General features: G+C 42.3%; 1 protein-coding gene across 1 annotated transcript in view; it reads left to right on the top strand.

The window, feature by feature from the left end:
• Positions 1-13,171, top strand: part of LOC144792867 (carboxypeptidase B-like) — a 67,031-nt gene extending 53,860 nt beyond the window's left edge. Inside the window, exons 9-11 of the mRNA XM_078668061.1 lie at positions 298-500; positions 10,373-10,457; positions 12,943-13,171. Coding sequence (XP_078524187.1) covers positions 298-500; positions 10,373-10,457; positions 12,943-13,127 — 473 coding nt within the window. The 3' untranslated portion in view covers positions 13,128-13,171. The remainder of the gene's footprint in view (positions 1-297; positions 501-10,372; positions 10,458-12,942) is intronic.
• Positions 13,172-19,581: the final 6,410 nt, after the last annotated feature.

Raw genomic sequence — 19,581 nt, 5'->3', positions numbered from 1 at the left:
AACTTGTCATGCAACGCAACAAGGCTACTCACTACTCTCCATTGCGTGGAAGGGAGAGAGCAGAAATGTGCCTTATTTATTGAGATATAGTCCACTTCTGCTCTCACTTGCTATCATGCTTCAGGCATCCTTGTAACAACTCAGGCATCCTAACTGATGATAGGGTCCGTCTGGATAGAGCCTCCACAGATTGGGACTGAGCGGACGGATAGGGTCACTGCACTTATACATATGTTTTTTTCCAAGCATACACCTTGTAAAAACTGTTAGTTGAGTTAAGTATATTTTTCTTTACAGCTGTTGGTGCTTCTAAAAATCCATGTGATGAGACATACTGTGGACCAGCACCTGAATCAGAAAAGGAAACAAAGGCTTTAGCTAACTTCATTCGTAGCCATCTCTCAACCATCCGGGGCTACATTACTGTTCATTCCTACAGTCAGCTGCTGCTGTACCCATACTCCTACACTTACAGTCTTGCAAGCAACAATGCTGAACTGGTGAGTACAGAATGCATTTTTTTAGACTTGTCATTGTTATTTTTAGATTTGATAAAATCCCCCTTCATTCTTAAAACTATCCAGTAGCAATGGTGGCTTCTGTTGCGACTGACCGAAACATTACTCACACCCAAGCTATAAAAGCATAGATGCCCCCAAAATGCACTGCGTTTGCACTAATACATGACGTGACACGACATGACAAATTACATGGAGGAAGAGGAGTGGTGCATTGTCCAGAGCGGCTGACTCCAGTGATTGGGGCTTGCGGTTCGTTCCCCGACACTAGAGGCAGCTCAGCATCATGTGGCTCTGGGCAATAGCTCACTTAGGGCCAGATGTAGGTAGGCATTTACCGGTCGGTAACGGCCGAATTCGGCCGTTACCGACCGGTAAATGCAATTTGAGATGTAGGGCCCTGTATTTTATAGACTCGGTAAATTTACCGATAGGTAAATTTACCGATTATGTAAAATACCGAGTCGGTATTTTTAAGGAATAGGGAAAATTGATATGTAGGTGGGACTCTTCTGAGTCCCACAAGCATTAAAAAATCGGTATTTTACCATCAAATACTATTTGATGGTAAAATACCGATTCTGGTGTGCATGCACATGTGTGCATGCACACCTATGCCATATGACAGGCAGACCTGCCCTTAGGGCAGGTATGCCTGCCACATGGCACCCGAGCCTCTTTTGGGGGTGCCAGAGGGTGTCAAAGTGACACCCCCTGCACCCTTGTGTCAATCGGTATTTACCGATGCGGTAAATACCGACCGGTAAATGCCCAATCATTCCTATGGGCTTCAAAGCCCATAGGAATGCATGGGCATTTACCGGTCGGTATTTACCGCATCGGTAAATACCGATTGTTTCCGAATCGGTAAATGCACATCTGCATTTACCTACATCTCGGTACTTTTATTTTACCACTTCTTAAATACCGAGTCGGTATGATGCGGTATTTAAGAGGTGGTAAAATAAAATTTACCTACATCTGGCCCTTAATCTCCCAGACGGCCCCCAGCGCCTTGGGACACTTAGGGGTGATTTGGTCGCACTTTACAAATACTGGATTATTAGTATTATTACTGAAGATATTACATATCACATAACCATTGACATTATGGATGGCATCACTATGGGCGCGGTATGTTATCTTTGGATATGTGTTGCTATTTTATAATGTTAGGTTGCCATTGTCTGCTATTTATCAGTATAATTATTGTCAGGTCATAATCAGTGCATTTGATGGACTAGTTATGGTTTGTATGTTAGGAGCACAAGCTATGGTCTGTGTAGGCTACCATGACTGGCCAATTTAATAGTGTGCTACTTATATTCATAATCCTATTTAAGGAAATCTGTAGTTTAGCAGGAATTGCTCAATTATCTCAAGCATAAAGTGTTACGAGCAGAATAACCCATAACTTACCTTTAAATATTTTCTTGTTTTTAATTTTTTTTTAGATAGGATATCCCATCTATAACAGCCATGCTCAAAAGGGGTTGGCTATGTGTCGACTATATTATCAACCCAAATATTGCCTATATCAGAAAATAGAGACTAACGTGTTCAAATATTACTTGCAATTGGTTTGCATACATGATTACCCCAGTCTAACTGATTTATATAGGCAATTACCATCAGGTAGGAACTTGAGGCTTCCCTCTCTAAACACAGGAGTGAGTGCTATTTCTGGTCAACTCCCAATCGGTGCTTGCAAATGGGTGCAAATGTCATTTTCATGAGTTTCACCACCAGCAGCAAGATCTAAAAGCCCGCCAAAATATGTTAGAAAACAATAACGTTCGTACTTTTATCATATGAATGCATATTTATATAATTAACTGTTTTATGTCCATACAAATAGGACCAGTGGCATGCACAGAGATTATTAAAATAAAATATTATGTGGGAGTTTTTTTTATCCTTTAAGAAGATATATGGGTGAAATTTTTCATAGAGAAAGCGTGGATGATTTGGTCTTCCAAGGACTCGCATACTCGCCTCTTTAGAACGTGTGATGCGTTTTACTAAATTCGGCTAGTAAATGAATCCTTCTATGTTTGTTAAAGGCAGCTCGAGCACTGACACAGGCCAGTCTTCAACTTTAATATGTACGTAGCATGACAGCATTTCCTGGCAAGGGGACCAGAATCCATCCCAGAACCAGATGTGACAATAAACTAACGGATTCCTGGAAATCTAATAAAAACATTTCTTAAGTATATATTCTGAGCATGTATGCAGTCTGGGTTTCGAAGAAATTACTCCTTTTCAGAAGAAACCTACAATAAATTAATCGAATCTTCTCTTAGTTTCCGCATAGCTGCACGTAATTTGAATTGAAAGTTTTCTTTAAAAGGCCAAGGGCATGAAATAATTCGCCAGATTTGTCAGAACAATTTGTATCCCATTCTGTCTTTAACAAACAGAGAGCAACCATCAAGAAGGACTCATTGTACACTTTTCCGCTGTGCTGCAACATTTACTTGTTGAACTGCCATACTGGACCAAAATAACAGTTTTTTTTTCGCATTCATGTGAACCTTTAATTGTGTTCCAAAATTCCAATAGCTAGATGAGTGGAGTTTTTTTTTTGCGCAAAGTGCTCTTAAAAATGAGTAAAGTAGATCTACACAGTGGATTTTCTTTTTTTTACCTAGGAGCTGAAGTGGAAAAGAGGGAGTTACAGGGAGCAAACATGCAAAATGTTGTTAAAATTCACAATCCCAGTCGTTTGAACAGGGACGTTGCTTGGTCAGTAAGATTGGGGGGGGGGGGTCAAATTTCCTACCATATAATATTAAAAGACATTATACGACAAGCAGGATGCATAACAGGGGCTAAAGTAGCAGTGGAAAGGGAGAGAAATGCGGGTTGGTAGGGGGTACCAAGTGAGAGAAAACACCGGGTCTCCTTTATGGACAAATAGCATAGGGTGCCCACTTTGCAGATGGGCCACTAACACATGTGCAAATGCCACTCGATTTGGGATTAGCACCTGGTTTCTTGTACTCAGGGGCAAAGTGTTCTGCATTGCTACAAAATAATAAGCACAGGGGTCATGCAGAGGTCACATCAAGAAGCATAGAATAGGTGGTAGATCAAAATTACAAATATGCACAGTCTACCATAGAACATGTATATCCAGGCATGCAATAACCATAACGTATTCTATAGGCAGTTAAAAATATGCAGGTAATGAAATAACATATTGATTTGGAGGAAACAAGGCCCAGAAAATATTTCTAATAAGATGAACATTTCATAGGGTGAGGTCAACAGCATAGCCACGCCAATGTCAGTACATGCAACCCGCCATCAGGACAAATGCACAGATGAAAGTAGTGCTCTGTACTCTTTAAAAATACTTCGATATGCTAGGGCCGGATTACATGTGCTGCATAGAAGACTGATGACTTTTGCACTGCTATCCAGCCAATTTGCAGCAGTTTTGCACTAACTGATTAGTTTAAAATTATATTTTCACTGGCTGACCAGTGTAGGAACAATTGGGCAGATCTATGATCACTTTGCACCAGTGCACAGTCACCAAAAGTGAAGCAAACCGGTGCAAAGTGTTGATATGGAATCTACTTTCCAACGCAAACATTTTTGCATAAAAGAGGCGCAAAGTACTTTATGTTAAGTGCAGTGCTTCAAGAGGGTGCCACATGACTGGTACATATGGTTCCCATACCACCAACCATGGTTTTTGCCCATGAATCTATCTACAAACATTTGTAGACAGCTCTTTACACACACAAAAATGCCTCTTCGAGGCCAGGGAAAAGTAGGAGAAACATTTACAGCCTGATTCATGAAGCTAAATTGCGGGCGCAATAGCTGCGAAAATGCCATTGCGCCCGCAATTACCCAAATCGGCATTCATGAAGAAAATAACCAAAGCGCAAAACAAAGATTGCGAATTCGCTAATAAATTCTCAGATTCCCAGTAGGTTAGCGCCAAAGCACGGAATTAGAGAATAAATTTAGTGAATTCGCAATACTAGCGCAATCGGAATTCATGAAAATGCTCTAATAGCGAAAAACCTCAAAATCTCCATTAGCGCCGCGCAAATTAAGGACAACCCAAAGCAGGTGGTAACCATAAAAGTGATTAGCGAAAATTCTGAAAAACAGTTGGCCAATCAGGAACAGGGACAGGGCTGACCAAACACACATAAGGAGACACAGCAGCAGCAGTTGGTGTCTCACAATGCCAGGAATGTACATGGTGGTCAGGCGGCGAAGGCTACAGCGAGCAGCACGGAGGAGACGCAGAATACAGGAGAGGATATTCCGCCAGCGGATCACCCTGCTGGGACAAACCAGGGAGCAGATCTATGCGAAGTACCGGTTGAATGGGGCCATGATAATCCAACTCATACACGACCTTCACCCCCTGATGCAGCACCCAACAAGGCGGACCAATGCAGTGCCTACGCATGTACAGGTATTGTGTAGCCTGCACCTCCTGGCCTCTGGTAGCTTCCAGGGGATAGTAGCCGCAGCAGGGGGGATATCCCAGCCCACCATGTCACGCTGCCTCCGGAGTTTTGTTGACGCAAGGCTCACCCAGCTACACCGACACATCAGATTCCCCACCAGCCAACAGGAACTGGACTTGACAAAGTTAAACTTCTACAATGTGGCCCATTTCCCATCTGTGATAGGATGCATAGACTGCACCCACATTGCCATCTGCCCCCCAGCTGCGACGGAGTACATGTACCGGAATCGGAAGTCATACCACTCCCTCAACATACAGATGGTCTGCAATGCCAAGACTATCATAACTGACATCGTGGCCCAGTACCCAGGGAGTACCCATGACTCTTTTATATTCCGGCACAGCGGCCTCCACACACGACTGGCCAGGGGAGAATTTGGGGAAGGACACCTACTTGGTAAGTACACATTGTCAACAATTACACATTGCAATGATGTAGCTGCGCAGCACAGGCACTCACCCTCTGCCCCTCACATGCAGGTGACAGCGGCTACGCCCTCCGGGAATACCTCCTCACCCCATACCTCAACCCGGCTACACCACAGCAACGGCGGTACAATGTTTCTCACATACGGACAAGGAATTGTATAGAACGGACATTCGGCCTACTCAAGAGCCGGTTCCGCATACTGCACAAGACAGGTGGGGCCATGTACTACAGTCCTGATGTGTGCTGCCGCATTGTGGCTGTCTGCGCTATGTTACACAACATTGCAACCAAGCGCCGGATACCAGTCGAGATCTCTGGCAGTGAGTCTGAAGGGGACGACCGTCCGCCAGCACATGTGCGGCATGCACGCGGGGAGAACCCTGCTGAAGGACACAGACGGCGCAACCACATCACTATGAACAGTTTCTGAAGGCCACAATCCACTCACCCAACATTCACTCCTGCATGGCAATGTAAAAAATGACAGGAGGCCCATGTATGTTGCATGAATAAATATTATTGTTAAATCCACAATAATAACGTAAAGTCTACATTCATAATTTTGCAGCAGTATTGCGCCATACTGCTCCTAACTAGCCACTGGACATGCTTGTATCATCAGCATTAACTAGGCAACTTGCAAGTAACTCAATTGCGCCTCCGCCGCGCAGCCCCCAAACGACGCTCTGGCTCTTCCTCTGGGACGGCACGTGTCCCTGCAGTGGGCCTGGTGCTGCGGCGTAACACGCCAACCATTGAGGCAGACAAGCTGCTGACACTGGAGGCGCACTCACTGGTGTCGTCCCTCCCCACATTGCCTTCACCAGTAGGATGGAGTGCCAGTACGGCAGTGGTGACCTGCTCCAGCACCCGTCCAATATCCTCGACACATTGTATCAGCTGCTGCTGCTGCGCCAGGCACCGTCGTGATAGCTGGGAGGTGGCATTCCCCATTATGTAGTTCGAGCGGGTGTAGGCTGTCAGGCGCGTTAGGAGCTGCCGGTGGCGTCGGCGGGCGGAGTTGCGCTGCGATATAACTGCAGCAGTATTGGCCTCCATGGCTGCCGCCATGCGCTCAATCCTACCACCCACATTGGCCACATTGCGGGCAATTTTATGTAGTTGCAGCTGGATGGCCCCTTGCCGTCGTGCCTGCTGTTGGTGAATGCGTAGCATCCGGCGCTCAGTGCTCATGCCTGGCATGCGCACAGCCATCCCCCTACTGCCGCTGTGTGATGTGTCATGGTGGGAAGCCCTGACATGGCTGCTCTGCTGGCTGTCCACAGTGGGTGTGTGCACAGTCACCGCAGTTGATGCACCAGGAGTAGATGGTGCCACGGGTGGTGGAGTTGTGCTTGGCAAAGGTGCAGCACCTGATGGTGCTGAAGCTGTTGGTCTGGCCCTGCCTGCAGGGTTGGGTGCTGCGCCGGATGGTGCTGGCGCTGTTGGTCTGGCCCTGCCTGCAGGGTTAGGTGCTGCGCCGGATGGTGCTGGCGCTGTTGGTCTGGCCCTGCCTGCAGGGTTAGGTGCTGCGCCGGATGGTGCTGGCGCTGTTTGTCTCGCCCTGGCTGCAGGGTTAGGTGCAGCGCCGGATGGTGCTGGCGCTGTTGGTCTGGCCCTGGCTGCAGGGATTGGTGCTGCCAATGATGGTGCTGGACCTGTTGGTGTTGGCCTGGCTGCGGTGTGTGGGGCTACGCCTGATGGTGCAGGAGGTGTTGGTGTTGGCACCTCCTCCGCATCCTCTTCTGACTCATCGATCCGCAGCATGTCGCTGTCGCTGCTGTAGTCGCCGCCACCTGTGAGGGGAATTGGACTTACATTAATGCCATGTATCTGTCACACGTACAGCTTAGCGATAGCTTATTTTGGGTTACGTGTGGCTGCTTTGGGGTTCTTTTACATTATGGGCAGTCTACATGTCCGACATTGCTTGTGGCCATGATCTCATGTGCATTGTTTGTATGACTTGGAATGCATATGGGAGGCTATAGGGCCATGGCCATTGGTAGGGGACAGGGTCGCAGTCGCATGCCACTTACCTTGGCTGTCTTGGCTGGGTCGGGATGAGTCCAGGTTGGTGACACCTATGCATGCCTCTGTCTCGAGGGTGTCCTCCACGCGGTCCTCCATGGGGGTATTGGGAGGGACAGTAGGGTCTCCGCCCCCAGTACCAGATGTCTCGCCCAGCCTCTCTGCCACCCTTTCCTTGGCACGACCTCGGAGGTCGTACCACCTCTTCTTTAATTCGTCCAGTGACCTGTGTGTCACGCCCACAGCGTTCACTTTGGCAGAAATTGCTAGCCAGATGCGACGTCTCTCCATCTCTGGCACCCTCCGGGAGTCCTTTCCGAAGAGTTTTGCGTGGTTTTCAACCACTCCCTCGATGAGGTGCTCCAACTCCGGCTCGGTAAACTTGAGCTTTCTCTTGCGCCCGGTGTCACTGGGCCCTGGTGCAGTCTCCTCTGTCATTGCTACTGTCGCTGAAGGGTGACTAGCGCTACTTTGGAGGTGTCCCGGTAGGAGCTCTCTGTTTCGCTGCAGACTCGCGGTCGGCCTCGCAGTTCACAATGGGTGTGGCAACTGCCTGCTTCCTGGTTGCGACGTCATCACGGCGCTCGTAAAGCGACTTCCCGTTGGTGAGTTCTCGCTACTGGCGAGATGTCGCTAATGTGGATTTGCGTGGCGCTAAATAGAGACGGAATATCTGGGTTTTTGCGACTTTTTCGGCGATTTCATTTTCTCGCTATCGATTTTAGCGCCCGTGTGCGAATCGCTTTGATTACTCGCTATCTATGATAAATTCCGATCTGCGCCTTTCCATTTGCGAATCGCTGTGAATCGCTATTTGAGAGTCGCTGTTTCTTTTCTTCATGAATCAGGCTGTTAGTTTTTTCCAAACCTTTCTCAATTTGCATGTGTGCTGCACTGTACAGCACACAAATAAAGTGGGAAATGTTTTAAAGTTAGTCTAAGCATAGTGTTGTTCACTCGGAGGCTATCTTTCCCGTACAGAAATCTAGGCTGGACATTATGTACACACACTGTTGCACTATGGTTGAACGGTGTTTGCATGGTACAAGGGAGCCAAATTGTGCTATGGCAAGGAACGACCAGTTCTCTTTCCTTTCTGCAAAGCACCGGAGCTTAGCAACTTTGGTTGCTTCATGGTATTGTATGAAATAATAGTAAATTTGACCGAACATTTGCACCAATTGAAAGCAACATATTGCACTGGTTAGGCGAAGCAAACTATGGAGAAAAGATGGAATGCATGTATCCCAGCAGCTGATACCCTACTCTAAAAGTTCAAATGTTTGATCTTACACAGAGACAGAAGCTGACAAACTATGATTCACAAAAGCAACTTGATGCACATTTGCAGATGATTTTTAGAGTGTCCTCATGGCAACTGAGATGTTATCAGCCTGTAGCTATTTCTTGGAATCCTTTAAAAGAAGTGTTATTATGCAATTGCACAGACTATACATGTAAAAGAAGCTTCATATGTAAAAAAAAACAAGTATGGATGGATATTATTAATAGAAATGCCACTGAATCGTCATAGGTTACATTAGTGTATGATCTTTTAGGTCATAAGGTTTTATGAACTTGGGCAGGGTCAGTTCAGCTTTAAATCCTTCAGAGGCTAATAAATTAAGCAACATTTAAGTATGTGTTAGAAAATTGCAAAACTAGAGCAGCAACTGATACACAGAAATCAGCTCTGATTAACACGTCTCAAGTAGTGTAGAAGTTATGAACGTAGGGCCTGATAGGTTTCTCCGACGGTCACCGCCTTGGGATAAAATGCACTAGTAATACGGCAGGAAGGATAGCTGTTACATTTGTGATGGAGTACCCCATTCACCAAACTTTAATCAGGTTCCAGATCTGGAAAAATCAATATGTGTGCATTTGAGCCCCACATTATGCACACCCCAGGTTTAAATTGTAAGCAAAAAACACTGTCATTTCTCCAGCTTTGATTGCAGCACACCAACTGATATCTTGCCCACTTGGGATCTGTTCACACTGGAAAGGAGCCCTTTTCTTGGCACAAATTGTGCTTTGCCTCGCTTAGTGTCACTTTGCGTTACAGGGGTGTTACATGGGTGATGCTTTATCAGATCAGCGCAATCACCCATAGTTTTGGACGCAAAGCCTTAGTAAGGTAGACAGAGTGGGCTTTGTATCAACGAATAACACCTCATTCAAGCAGGTGCAAAGCTGACTATATGTTTCAAATTCTTGAAAGATTACACACATTGCTTTTTGCTGCACTGTGCCACACACATCGAATGTGTGAAATAATACAGAATTTGTCTTGACATAGGATTGTGTACTGGGTTGGTATATTTCCAGTACAGAACATATGCTAGACATTGCACACAGACCTTTGAACCATGGTGCAAATGCTGTCCATGTCTCTAGGCAGACTCTCTTTGCACTAGAGTAGTTGATGAGAATAACAGAAGCCCATTTTTTGTAAATATTGTTCTGTGCTACTTTTTCCCCCTGCTGCGTTATTCAAAAAAATATATAAATCTGCCCCATTAACTTAAATGACTGAAAGGCGTACACATTAGGAGACTATATTTTTTTGTACAGAGACCAGTTACATCATTATCAAATAATGTTATTGAACCCTGTTGAGGCTAGATTTTATGTATCCCTTTTAAAAGCTCTGAGAGTTTGTGGGCCCTATGATATTGTGTATAATGTCACTATGCATAGGGAATAATGTGTAATAGACATTTGGTGACCCTAGATTATTGTATGAAATATCACCATCCATGATAATATTTCCTACTGAGTGTCTGAAGTATAGGATAAACAGTTATTGAGATTATTGTCTGGGAGATAAATGGAAAACAAATTGCTAATACAGCTGTAAAATATGTATATTTTTTTTCATTTCAGAGCGCCATTTCCAAAGCTGCTGTCGCAAAACTGTCCAGCATGTACAACACAAGATACACTTACGGTCCAGGTGCCGCAACAATCTGTAAGTTTTATAACACATTATCAAGAACATACAATACAGCTTTTTAATGTGTATTTTCTCTTGTAACTTGACACACCTAAATTACACCTGTATAAATCGCATATTATAGATTAAAAAAGAAACAAACTACACAACTTTCTTACAAACTTGTTTTACATGTGGTGACATTATAAGGAGGTACTACAATAGATTTAGGGGTTCATTCAGAGTTTAGGTAAGTGGAAATCTTACTGTAAACCAGCAGGGTTGCTACTTGCCTAACTTGGAGCTCACCCACCCCATCTAGAGGTGGGCGACACACAGATTGCGTGCTATTAGGGCCTCTGCTGGCTTTGCTGACACATAATCTTTGGTGGCAGACTGTACGTCATATGTCCGCCAACTCTAGTGCTTTGGGAAGTTTACCCTATTTAGAGGGTCCTTCGGGTGAAGATTTCTCCTATGTAGCTCACCACGCGAGGCATGGCAGATCGGTGCAGGGAAAACTCACTGAGTCCCGAGGAACAGGGAGAAAAGTCCCTGAACATTAAGGACATTGTGTTTTTTTTATTTTACTTTGGAAAGAGATCCCCACTTTGGGGGATTGCTTCTGAAATGCAACAAATGCTGGTGGCCCACTCTGCATTCGAGATTGAAGGAAGTGCTTCTGCTACAGCGCTGGGAGTACTTTGATCAGACAAAATGCCTACAAGCTAGATGGGAATCCCTAGATACTGTGAAATGTTCTTGAGTAGGACGCTTAGACTAGGGTCTTTATTAATCTGGCACCTTCAAAGACATCTTACCATGACGCAATGACTCTTACAATGACTGGCTGAATTATGTCAAAATATTAGCTGATGCATTAGTTCGCCCAGAATTGTTTGATCAGCCACATAATCTAGTTAAGGGGGATGTGAAAAGGGTAAAAGAAATGTACAAGCTCAGAAAGGATCTGGACAGAGAAGACAAGGAGCTGACCAAACCATCTGTAAGGGCTCACCAGCTACTAATAAATTCCGGTGACTTAGAACTATACTTGAGAACGGTCAATAACGCTAACAACAGATTTTTGTTGGCCAAGTTCAGGTTGAACAAATTTCACCTCCTTCTTACTGAACGTCTAGGTTGGACTAGATCCACAGACCTGGAGATCTGCCCCTGTGACGGATTCTCCATTATGTACACCACGCACTTTATGTTTTTTTGTAAATATTTTAACTCAATCAGAAAAAAGTTTATCCGACCCCTAATTAAAAATAAAGGGTTCAGACAAGTTAAACCGGCCCATATGCACCTCCAGCTATTGTCTAACATTTGGGAAATTTTTGATGTAGCGAACTTTTTGACTGTAGCTATGGGGCTAAGGAAAAAAATTAAGTGGACATGTTGTAAATAGTGGATTTTAAAATCTATCGCACAATGTCCTGTTCTGTACTTGTCTAATAAATGTTTGCTAATGGATGTAATTTACTGTATTGCATGTATTGATTGTTTTTAACTTTGTATTGTATTTTGGGCTTGATTCCTGACGTTTGTATACTTTTATGGTTTTTGCTATGAACCGAATAAAGTACTTCTGACTGACTGACTCTTAATTTCTCTTATCTGCTTGTCTGTGTTTCAGACAACAATCATTTTCAGCCTTAGGCTGTGATGAAAGCTCTTAATTCATAATGCCCAGAGCAAAATCGTTCATTTTCTATTAGATCAAAAAGATGTCTATCCACTTTCAAAGCATCCCTGATAATGCAGCCCTTGAAACAAACTTCTTTTAAGGCACACAGCCGTGTGGCTAAACTAATTACAACCCATAAAATATTTGCATCAGAAGGAGCACGCACACAATTTTATTTAACGTTTAAGAAAAATTATTATACATGGATGTGACTGTTTCATGTGTATTTACTTCTAGAAAAGTGTGGTACTGGCAACGTGTTCCTGGTTTTAGGTTGCTTTAAAGTCAGTGTAGTAAAACTCTTGTTATTTAATAACTTTTCAATTTCGAGATGAAGAATTAAATTGAATTTGGAGGTAATGTTTGAGATTTCCTCTTTATGGGACTAGCATTCTCTTGTTTGTATTTCAATAATCAATACAACATTTTTGTTTAATAAATCAAATAGGAAAAAATAAATGTAATCTCTGAGTACAAGGGGGCAGTTCAAGTAATTATTTGATGGTCCAGCCATACACAAAAGCAAAGCACAATTGATCTCAATCACAAGAGGGTGATCAATATTGGTGCCTTGTCCAAATGTGATATTCATGGAGCAGCCAAGAGAACACATTATCGAAACTTTTGGTTAGATGAAATTGTAATGTTTGATGTTCTTTCTAAGTTATTTGTGCATCCACAATTTCGTATTTTGATTGACTTGCGTTATATTTTGAAATTATACGTTCTATTTTAACATTGACTGCTTTAAAAGGTTTTTATGAAATATGTATCTTCTGTCCTCCAGTTCCATATTTGTTGATGATTTATTTTATTACCCAATTGCAGATCCAGCTGCTGGTGGCTCTGATGACTGGGCCTATGATGAGGGCATCAGGTATTCCTTCACCTTTGAGCTCCGGGACACAGGAAGGTACGGATTCGTCCTGCCCGAATCTCAGATCAAGCCTACATGTGAAGAGACCATGTTGGCAGTCAAATATATTGCTGACTATATCCAGAAGAAAGTGTAGGCAACAGAGCACAATTCAGTGTAATAAAATTGATTGAAAATCAATATCTGTGTCTCAACTTTTCTTTAAGGGGAAATTCAATATCAAATGGAATAAAGGATTTTGATGAGCATAACAAAGAATTCTTTATAACTTAAAAATGTTTGAGGATCGTTAATAGAGGGGCAAAATACGTTTTCCACACAAATAAGTGACAAAGATTGCTATAGTCATCATCATCATCGTCATCTTCATTCGGTCATATTAAAAAAAATAACCATAAAAGCATATACAAATTGATCTATAAAAAAAGTTATTGCAAAATATTATCATTTAAAATTCCGAATATTTCTTCACAATCCTAAGCTGAGATGAGAGTGTATAAAAGACAAAAAAGAGATAAAAATATTGAAGAAAAACATTTCATATCATGGGTCTAGTTACAATGAGATTGCTAATCAAACTCAATTTACTGCATGTTATGCCCTCCATTTTTCTCATGCAAGCCCATAGGAAAGTTGCTACAGAGAAGGAAACCAAAGGACCTTGGAGTGTTTGGAGTGCTTAAAGCCCATTTTCTTTAAAATTGGCTTCAAGTAGGCCTTCCGTTCACTCTCGTAGAGTTTGCAAAATAAAACCAAAAACAGTTCAGTCTGAAGGGATACATTATCACACTGGCACAAACTTAGATTGGAGTAGTTATACGTTTTTTCAGGGTAGCCAAGCATTAAGGGAATCAAGTAGGTACGGAATCTTAACAGTACGAATCTATGTTGTGAACTGTTTATGTTGATCAGGTAAGAGAAATCTCCCTCCATTGAGGGTGTGTTAAGATAATAGACCTCTGCTACATGTTTCTCTTTATGGTATTCCCTACGCTTATATTCAGCCATCAACATAAACATAGCAATGACTTTCTGCTTGGACACCCTCTTACAGACAAAAGGATCTTTAAAAGGTTTGTGAAGACCTATCTCTTTTAAAACTGTCTCCACATAACTTAGGCACTTATATCTTTTCCATTTCTCCATCTCTATGCAACTCTTAATTATCATTTGATTCAGAGGTAATTTGTCTCTCCTCCAACTGGAATGCCATAGGAGGAGTGGGACTAGTTTTATGTAATCTGATATCTAAGGGAGGATTAGTTCTGTGTGTAAGATCACATTTATAAAGGAGAGAGGGAGGCCGACTACAGATTTGAAAACATTATTTTTAATGATTTGTAGAGGTGTAGCTTCAACCGTACCCCAGACCCCAGCTCCATGAGTCACGGCCGCTTTTACTCTAGCCTGATATATGTTTTTATTGGCAGTAGGGGTTTGGCACCGATTTCTTTGCAAACGATTTTACGGCAGCAATGCCCCTCTCCATCACGATCCTCCTGCCTTCCATCAATTTTGCCCATGACAGGTCTTTATCAAAAAGAATACCTAGATAGGGGAAAGAGTCTACAACCTCAATTTTTCCTGCATCTGCGCTACAATACGGGATTTTATCTCTTTTAGTGCCCCCAGCTATGATTATAAAGGACCGAGATTGATTTACTTTTAGCTGTAGTGATACCATAAAAGAGACATATGCTGTTATAAGCCTTTGTAGTCCTTTCCCCGTTCTTGCAATTAAAACCGCATTGTCTGCATAGGATAATATCAGTAGCATTTGATTTTCATAAAGAGAAACGTCCCTAGTAGCCACTGTTAGGGCCTTCTCTACTCCGTTTGTATATAGGGAGAAGAGAAAAGGGGCCAGTACGCAGCCCTGTCTGACTCCTTTGGAAATTTTAAAGAGATGTGTACAATTTCCCGGTTTAGAATATTGCACTGAAGCCATGGCATTTAGATACGATTGCCTAATGTAATTTAAGATAGCTGGGATAAACCCCGTCCTCTCCATTATATCCCATAATTTATCATGGACCACGCAGTCGAAGGCCGCACTCAGGTCCATGAACGCCATGTATAGTTTACCATTTTTCATACTGGTATATTTTTCAATAGTCAGTGACAAGTTAAAGCATTGGTCCACAATACCCCTCCCCTGCTGGAAGCCATACTGTACCTGGATCAAGATCTTATTTGCAGAAGCCCAACTGTCTAATCTGGAGAGGAGAAGCCGTCCCTTAAACTTTGATGTTGTGTCCAGCAGGAATATTGGTCTGTAATTTTTAGAGACAGCCCTATCCCCTTTTTTATAAATAGGTACAATGACCCCCGAGAACCATGAGGGGGACGGGCCAGTCAAAGCTGTGCTATTTAAAACATTGGTTCCTATAGTCATTCCAAGGTTTCCTACTTCTTCCAATACTTTAGACTGTGTTCCCAGATCATCCGACCCGGTGGCGAGTGGGTCATAATTTTTCCAATCGCCACACATGAGTACTTTTCAATGGTATGAAGACCACGTATACTTCGACAATGAGACATGGGTTTGACTCAGTTTTGAGTAGAATATTCTGGCAAAAATGGAATTTCTCCCACAATATACAAAACACATTTTTGGGAATAACTTTCACTAGTTGTTTTGTTTCCTATGGTGACTCATACCACAATTCTGACTTTTCCAACAATGTGTTAGTGTACCTGAATGTAATACTAATAAATGTATCATACTCGGAAAGCTGAAATGTAGAGACGATCTGCTGGAATTGCCTTATGTGAAATGCAAATCCACAGGCACTTGAGTTCCACAACAGAGACCTTTCAAGAGTGCCTAACAGTATAGAGTGGTGCAGCAGGTGCAGTGCCCAAAAGTGAAAGTAATATAAACAATATGATACAACCAGGGGTGGCCCCTGTTTCCACATGATTTAAGGTCCGATATAAATGTGGTTCCTTATATTCAATAATTTTTCTTTCAAGGGCAACCCCTGAGAAAGTCAACTTTTCGACCCAAGCCACTGTTTAAATGGATCTCCTCAGGACAAAAGCTCAATCTGGCACACAAACCTCTGTCATATAGTCATTCAATGCTAATGTCCAGGTTGCCAGAATTATGGGACACATGGATAGCAATACCAAGGGTAAACTAATTTCCATGTAAATAGGCAAACAGATGTCAGGTCAACGTGTACTGGATCACGGCACACGCATTGTGACACACAACGATTTAGCAGTTTGAGAGCACTGCAAAAGAATCACTGTGAGTCTCATGGGAATTTGTGAGATTTGTGGGATAAATGTTTGTCCGATACAGATCCTCACATACTGAACATACCTGATAACACTGGGACCTGTTAAACCGCTGTTCTATTTCTCATATTGTGTCCTGGGTCTAGATTATAAAATAAAGAATGTTTGTCCTGTGTTACATACTATGATCCCTATATACCAGAAAAAAAAGGCTTAACATATAAGAAATAGCCTATAACTCTTGAGCACAGGATCAATATAGTATAAATATTTGTTAACTCAGTAGGCAAATGTGTCAGTTCCTCAGAACCATGTTCGTGATGCAGGTCACAAATTCTGATTAGTGAGGGAACATTTAATTTTTCTGAGGTCAAAGACATATGTGGTACCAGCGCCATTTGTTCTCAGAGCTTTGAGCCTTTGGTAAGTTGGCAGTACATTAAATGTGATATGTAGAATAATACATTCAAATTCATATTAAGGTACCCTAGGAAAGGGATCAATCAAATATTTCTTTAACCGTCTGACTTCCTGGATTGCATTTCAAGAAAATCAAAAACTACCATAAATGGTTACCTCTACAATCACTAACTCATATCTCCAGCACATTAATTTTCCATATGCTGTCATTCATAATGTTTTTTAGGGATCGGTAGGCTGCTCTACTTTTCTCACCCAGATAGGAATGTTAAATACTACTTCAAAATTTCATTCTTGTGCACTAAGTCCAAAGAAGTGGTGGTTCAAGGTGAGCCCTTCTTCCTGTTTAGGTTTTTCCTATATATAACCTCATCAACTAATTAAATGCAGAAATAAATGTACTATTCTGTGCAGTGTCTTTTAGTTTATTCGTTTATTTTGGTATTTCCCTCATTCTACACAGCTACTGGTGGCAATCATAATCCTTCTCTTTTTGAGACATTTTTATCACTGTTGGCTGGATGACAAGTGTCCTGCATGGATAGTTAGGGTGTCTTGAAACCAAATAAAATCTGTCACACAAAGTTTATTCGAATTAATAAAATGTACCTATTCTCAATTTTGAGAGAGTGACTTTGGTTTTGGTGCTTAGCACACCAAAATCTGCATGTCCTAGTAAATACTTTTTGACCTGCCAAAATGTAATGGCTGGGCAAACTTTGTTTCACCTGGTTATTACCAGCTGTGATGCATACCACATCACTTGCAATTGCAATCTCTCTACCAACAGTTCGCATATCAAGGACAACAATTTTACCGACCAGTTGTAATCAAGCACAATATGTTCTGAATTACTCCATCTTGTTGGATAACTCTTTCATTTTAAACTGACTTTCCTGCACCTGCTGTCCTGTTTAAAAATCTCCATATTTCTTTCCATGTTAGAGATTAACATCTAATGATTTCTTCTGAGGAATTTGAACAAATCCTTCAAGAACTTAATGAAATGTGGACCTAACATATCACATGTGAGACCCTCATGAACCTTCTTGGAAAATAAAAGCTTTTTGATATGAACTTGATTTGTAAGCCACTACTGCCCTTTGAAGACAAGGCACACATATAGGGCCTCATTTAGAGTTTGGTGAAAGTGGCAAATGGGATATTCTGGGAACCAGTTATTCTTGGTGGATCGCCTGCTTTTCCGCCATGGAGACAGAGTAAATACCCATGGCCCTATGACACAGGGACTGCTCACCAAATTTATAAATGACCACCAAGCAGAAGGTTATTTATAGGGCATTGACAGGAGCTGCTGTCATGGCAGATCCTGTTAATGCAGTCCGCTGTTTTGTGCAGGGCAGTGTTAGCATGACGCAACCCTGCTCAAACATTATTTGTTTTTTATTTTCTAAAAGAAAATCAAACCGGGATTTCCTTTTTGAAAATAAAAAATAATGCTTCCCTTGCGTGGAAGTCATCTCCCATGGCGGGAGAAGCATTATATGCTTTATACAGCCTCTTACCATCAGGTGATGAACAGTAACAAAATGGCATTTGCAATCATCCTGAATGGTTAGCCATTTCTCCGGAGGCCCTTACTCAGTTGGGCAGTCAAAGAGGTTTGGCTATGGCGGTGACAGAGTAGTTACAACTGTAGCCAAACCTACAATTAATTCGGATGTGCAGACCATTATGTTGGTGGTGTGTCACCTCATTGGCCATTACGATGGAGTATACACACTGTCAACATATACATTGGGCCATCTTTCACAAACATGGATGCCCTGTCCACCATATTGGATATTAATGGTAATTTATGGAACATGTAATATGGTGGACGGGATATCCGGCACGTTTTGATGGAGTGTGCTGTCTGACAAACTCTAAATAAGGTCAATAGTTACTTGATTCACTAGGAAGATGAAAACAATCAAAAAACCAAACTCCAGCTCAATTGAAGTACAGACACTGGTGGTAAGCAAATATGTTCTGTTTTTAACATTCTAATTAGTATAGCTTCTGTTTTGTCCCTTCTGGTTAGATAATTTTTAATTCTATAAAGCTGACTTTCCTGCACCTCATAATGGGTTTAAAAATCTACAATGAAATTGTACACACCATCCACATCCACAAACAGAGCAACACACTCACACCAAATGTATACCACGCACATCACTATGCACAGATGTACCAGCATGCACTACAAACCCAACCAAACCACATCTATACACCCTACTATCCCAACTACCACACATATCCACCATCACCTAAAACAGTACACAACTCTATCTTATACCACTAACCAATACACTCATCACTAACACAACGCCAATCAACACCATACATAACTACATCCCATTCAGACACAGTCTCCCGGCTGTAATCACACCTAACAGACCACCTTTTATCACTAACAAACATATAATCATCCTTCCATCAGTTGTCCAACAAATACCCTCCTCTCCCTTCTACCATAATAACACTAACGCACAACACACACAGTGCAAACCACCACACTTTGTAACTCTTGCAACAAACCAGTCTAAGATAAACACTCTCACCTCAACTTCATTCCCTCCTACACACAACATACACTCTACTCATAAACACATCACCACCCCCTCTACGTCACAACCTCCTCTCACAAACAATACTACACAACCAAATCCATTGGATGAAACATATACATCAGCACCCTTTTTCACTACTCAAAAGCAAAACATATCACACACACCAGCACAACAAGATCTTCAAAGCGCAACACCTCATAATACTTACCATCACAAAATAGAAATACCTACCTGTCAAACCACACAAAGGAACAAACTCCAATGCCAAGCTTTCACTCTTCTACCACACCTAACACAGATACAGCAATACAGCACCTCTCTTCCAACCGCCTCTCATCCATTGGACAATTT

Source organism: Lissotriton helveticus, chromosome 11 (genome assembly GCF_964261635.1).
Source record: "Lissotriton helveticus chromosome 11, aLisHel1.1, whole genome shotgun sequence".
In the NCBI taxonomy this organism is placed as follows: Eukaryota; Metazoa; Chordata; class Amphibia; order Caudata; family Salamandridae; genus Lissotriton; species Lissotriton helveticus.
The sequence above is the reverse complement of the archived record's forward strand: the minus strand, read 5'-3'. Positions and strand labels throughout refer to the sequence as shown.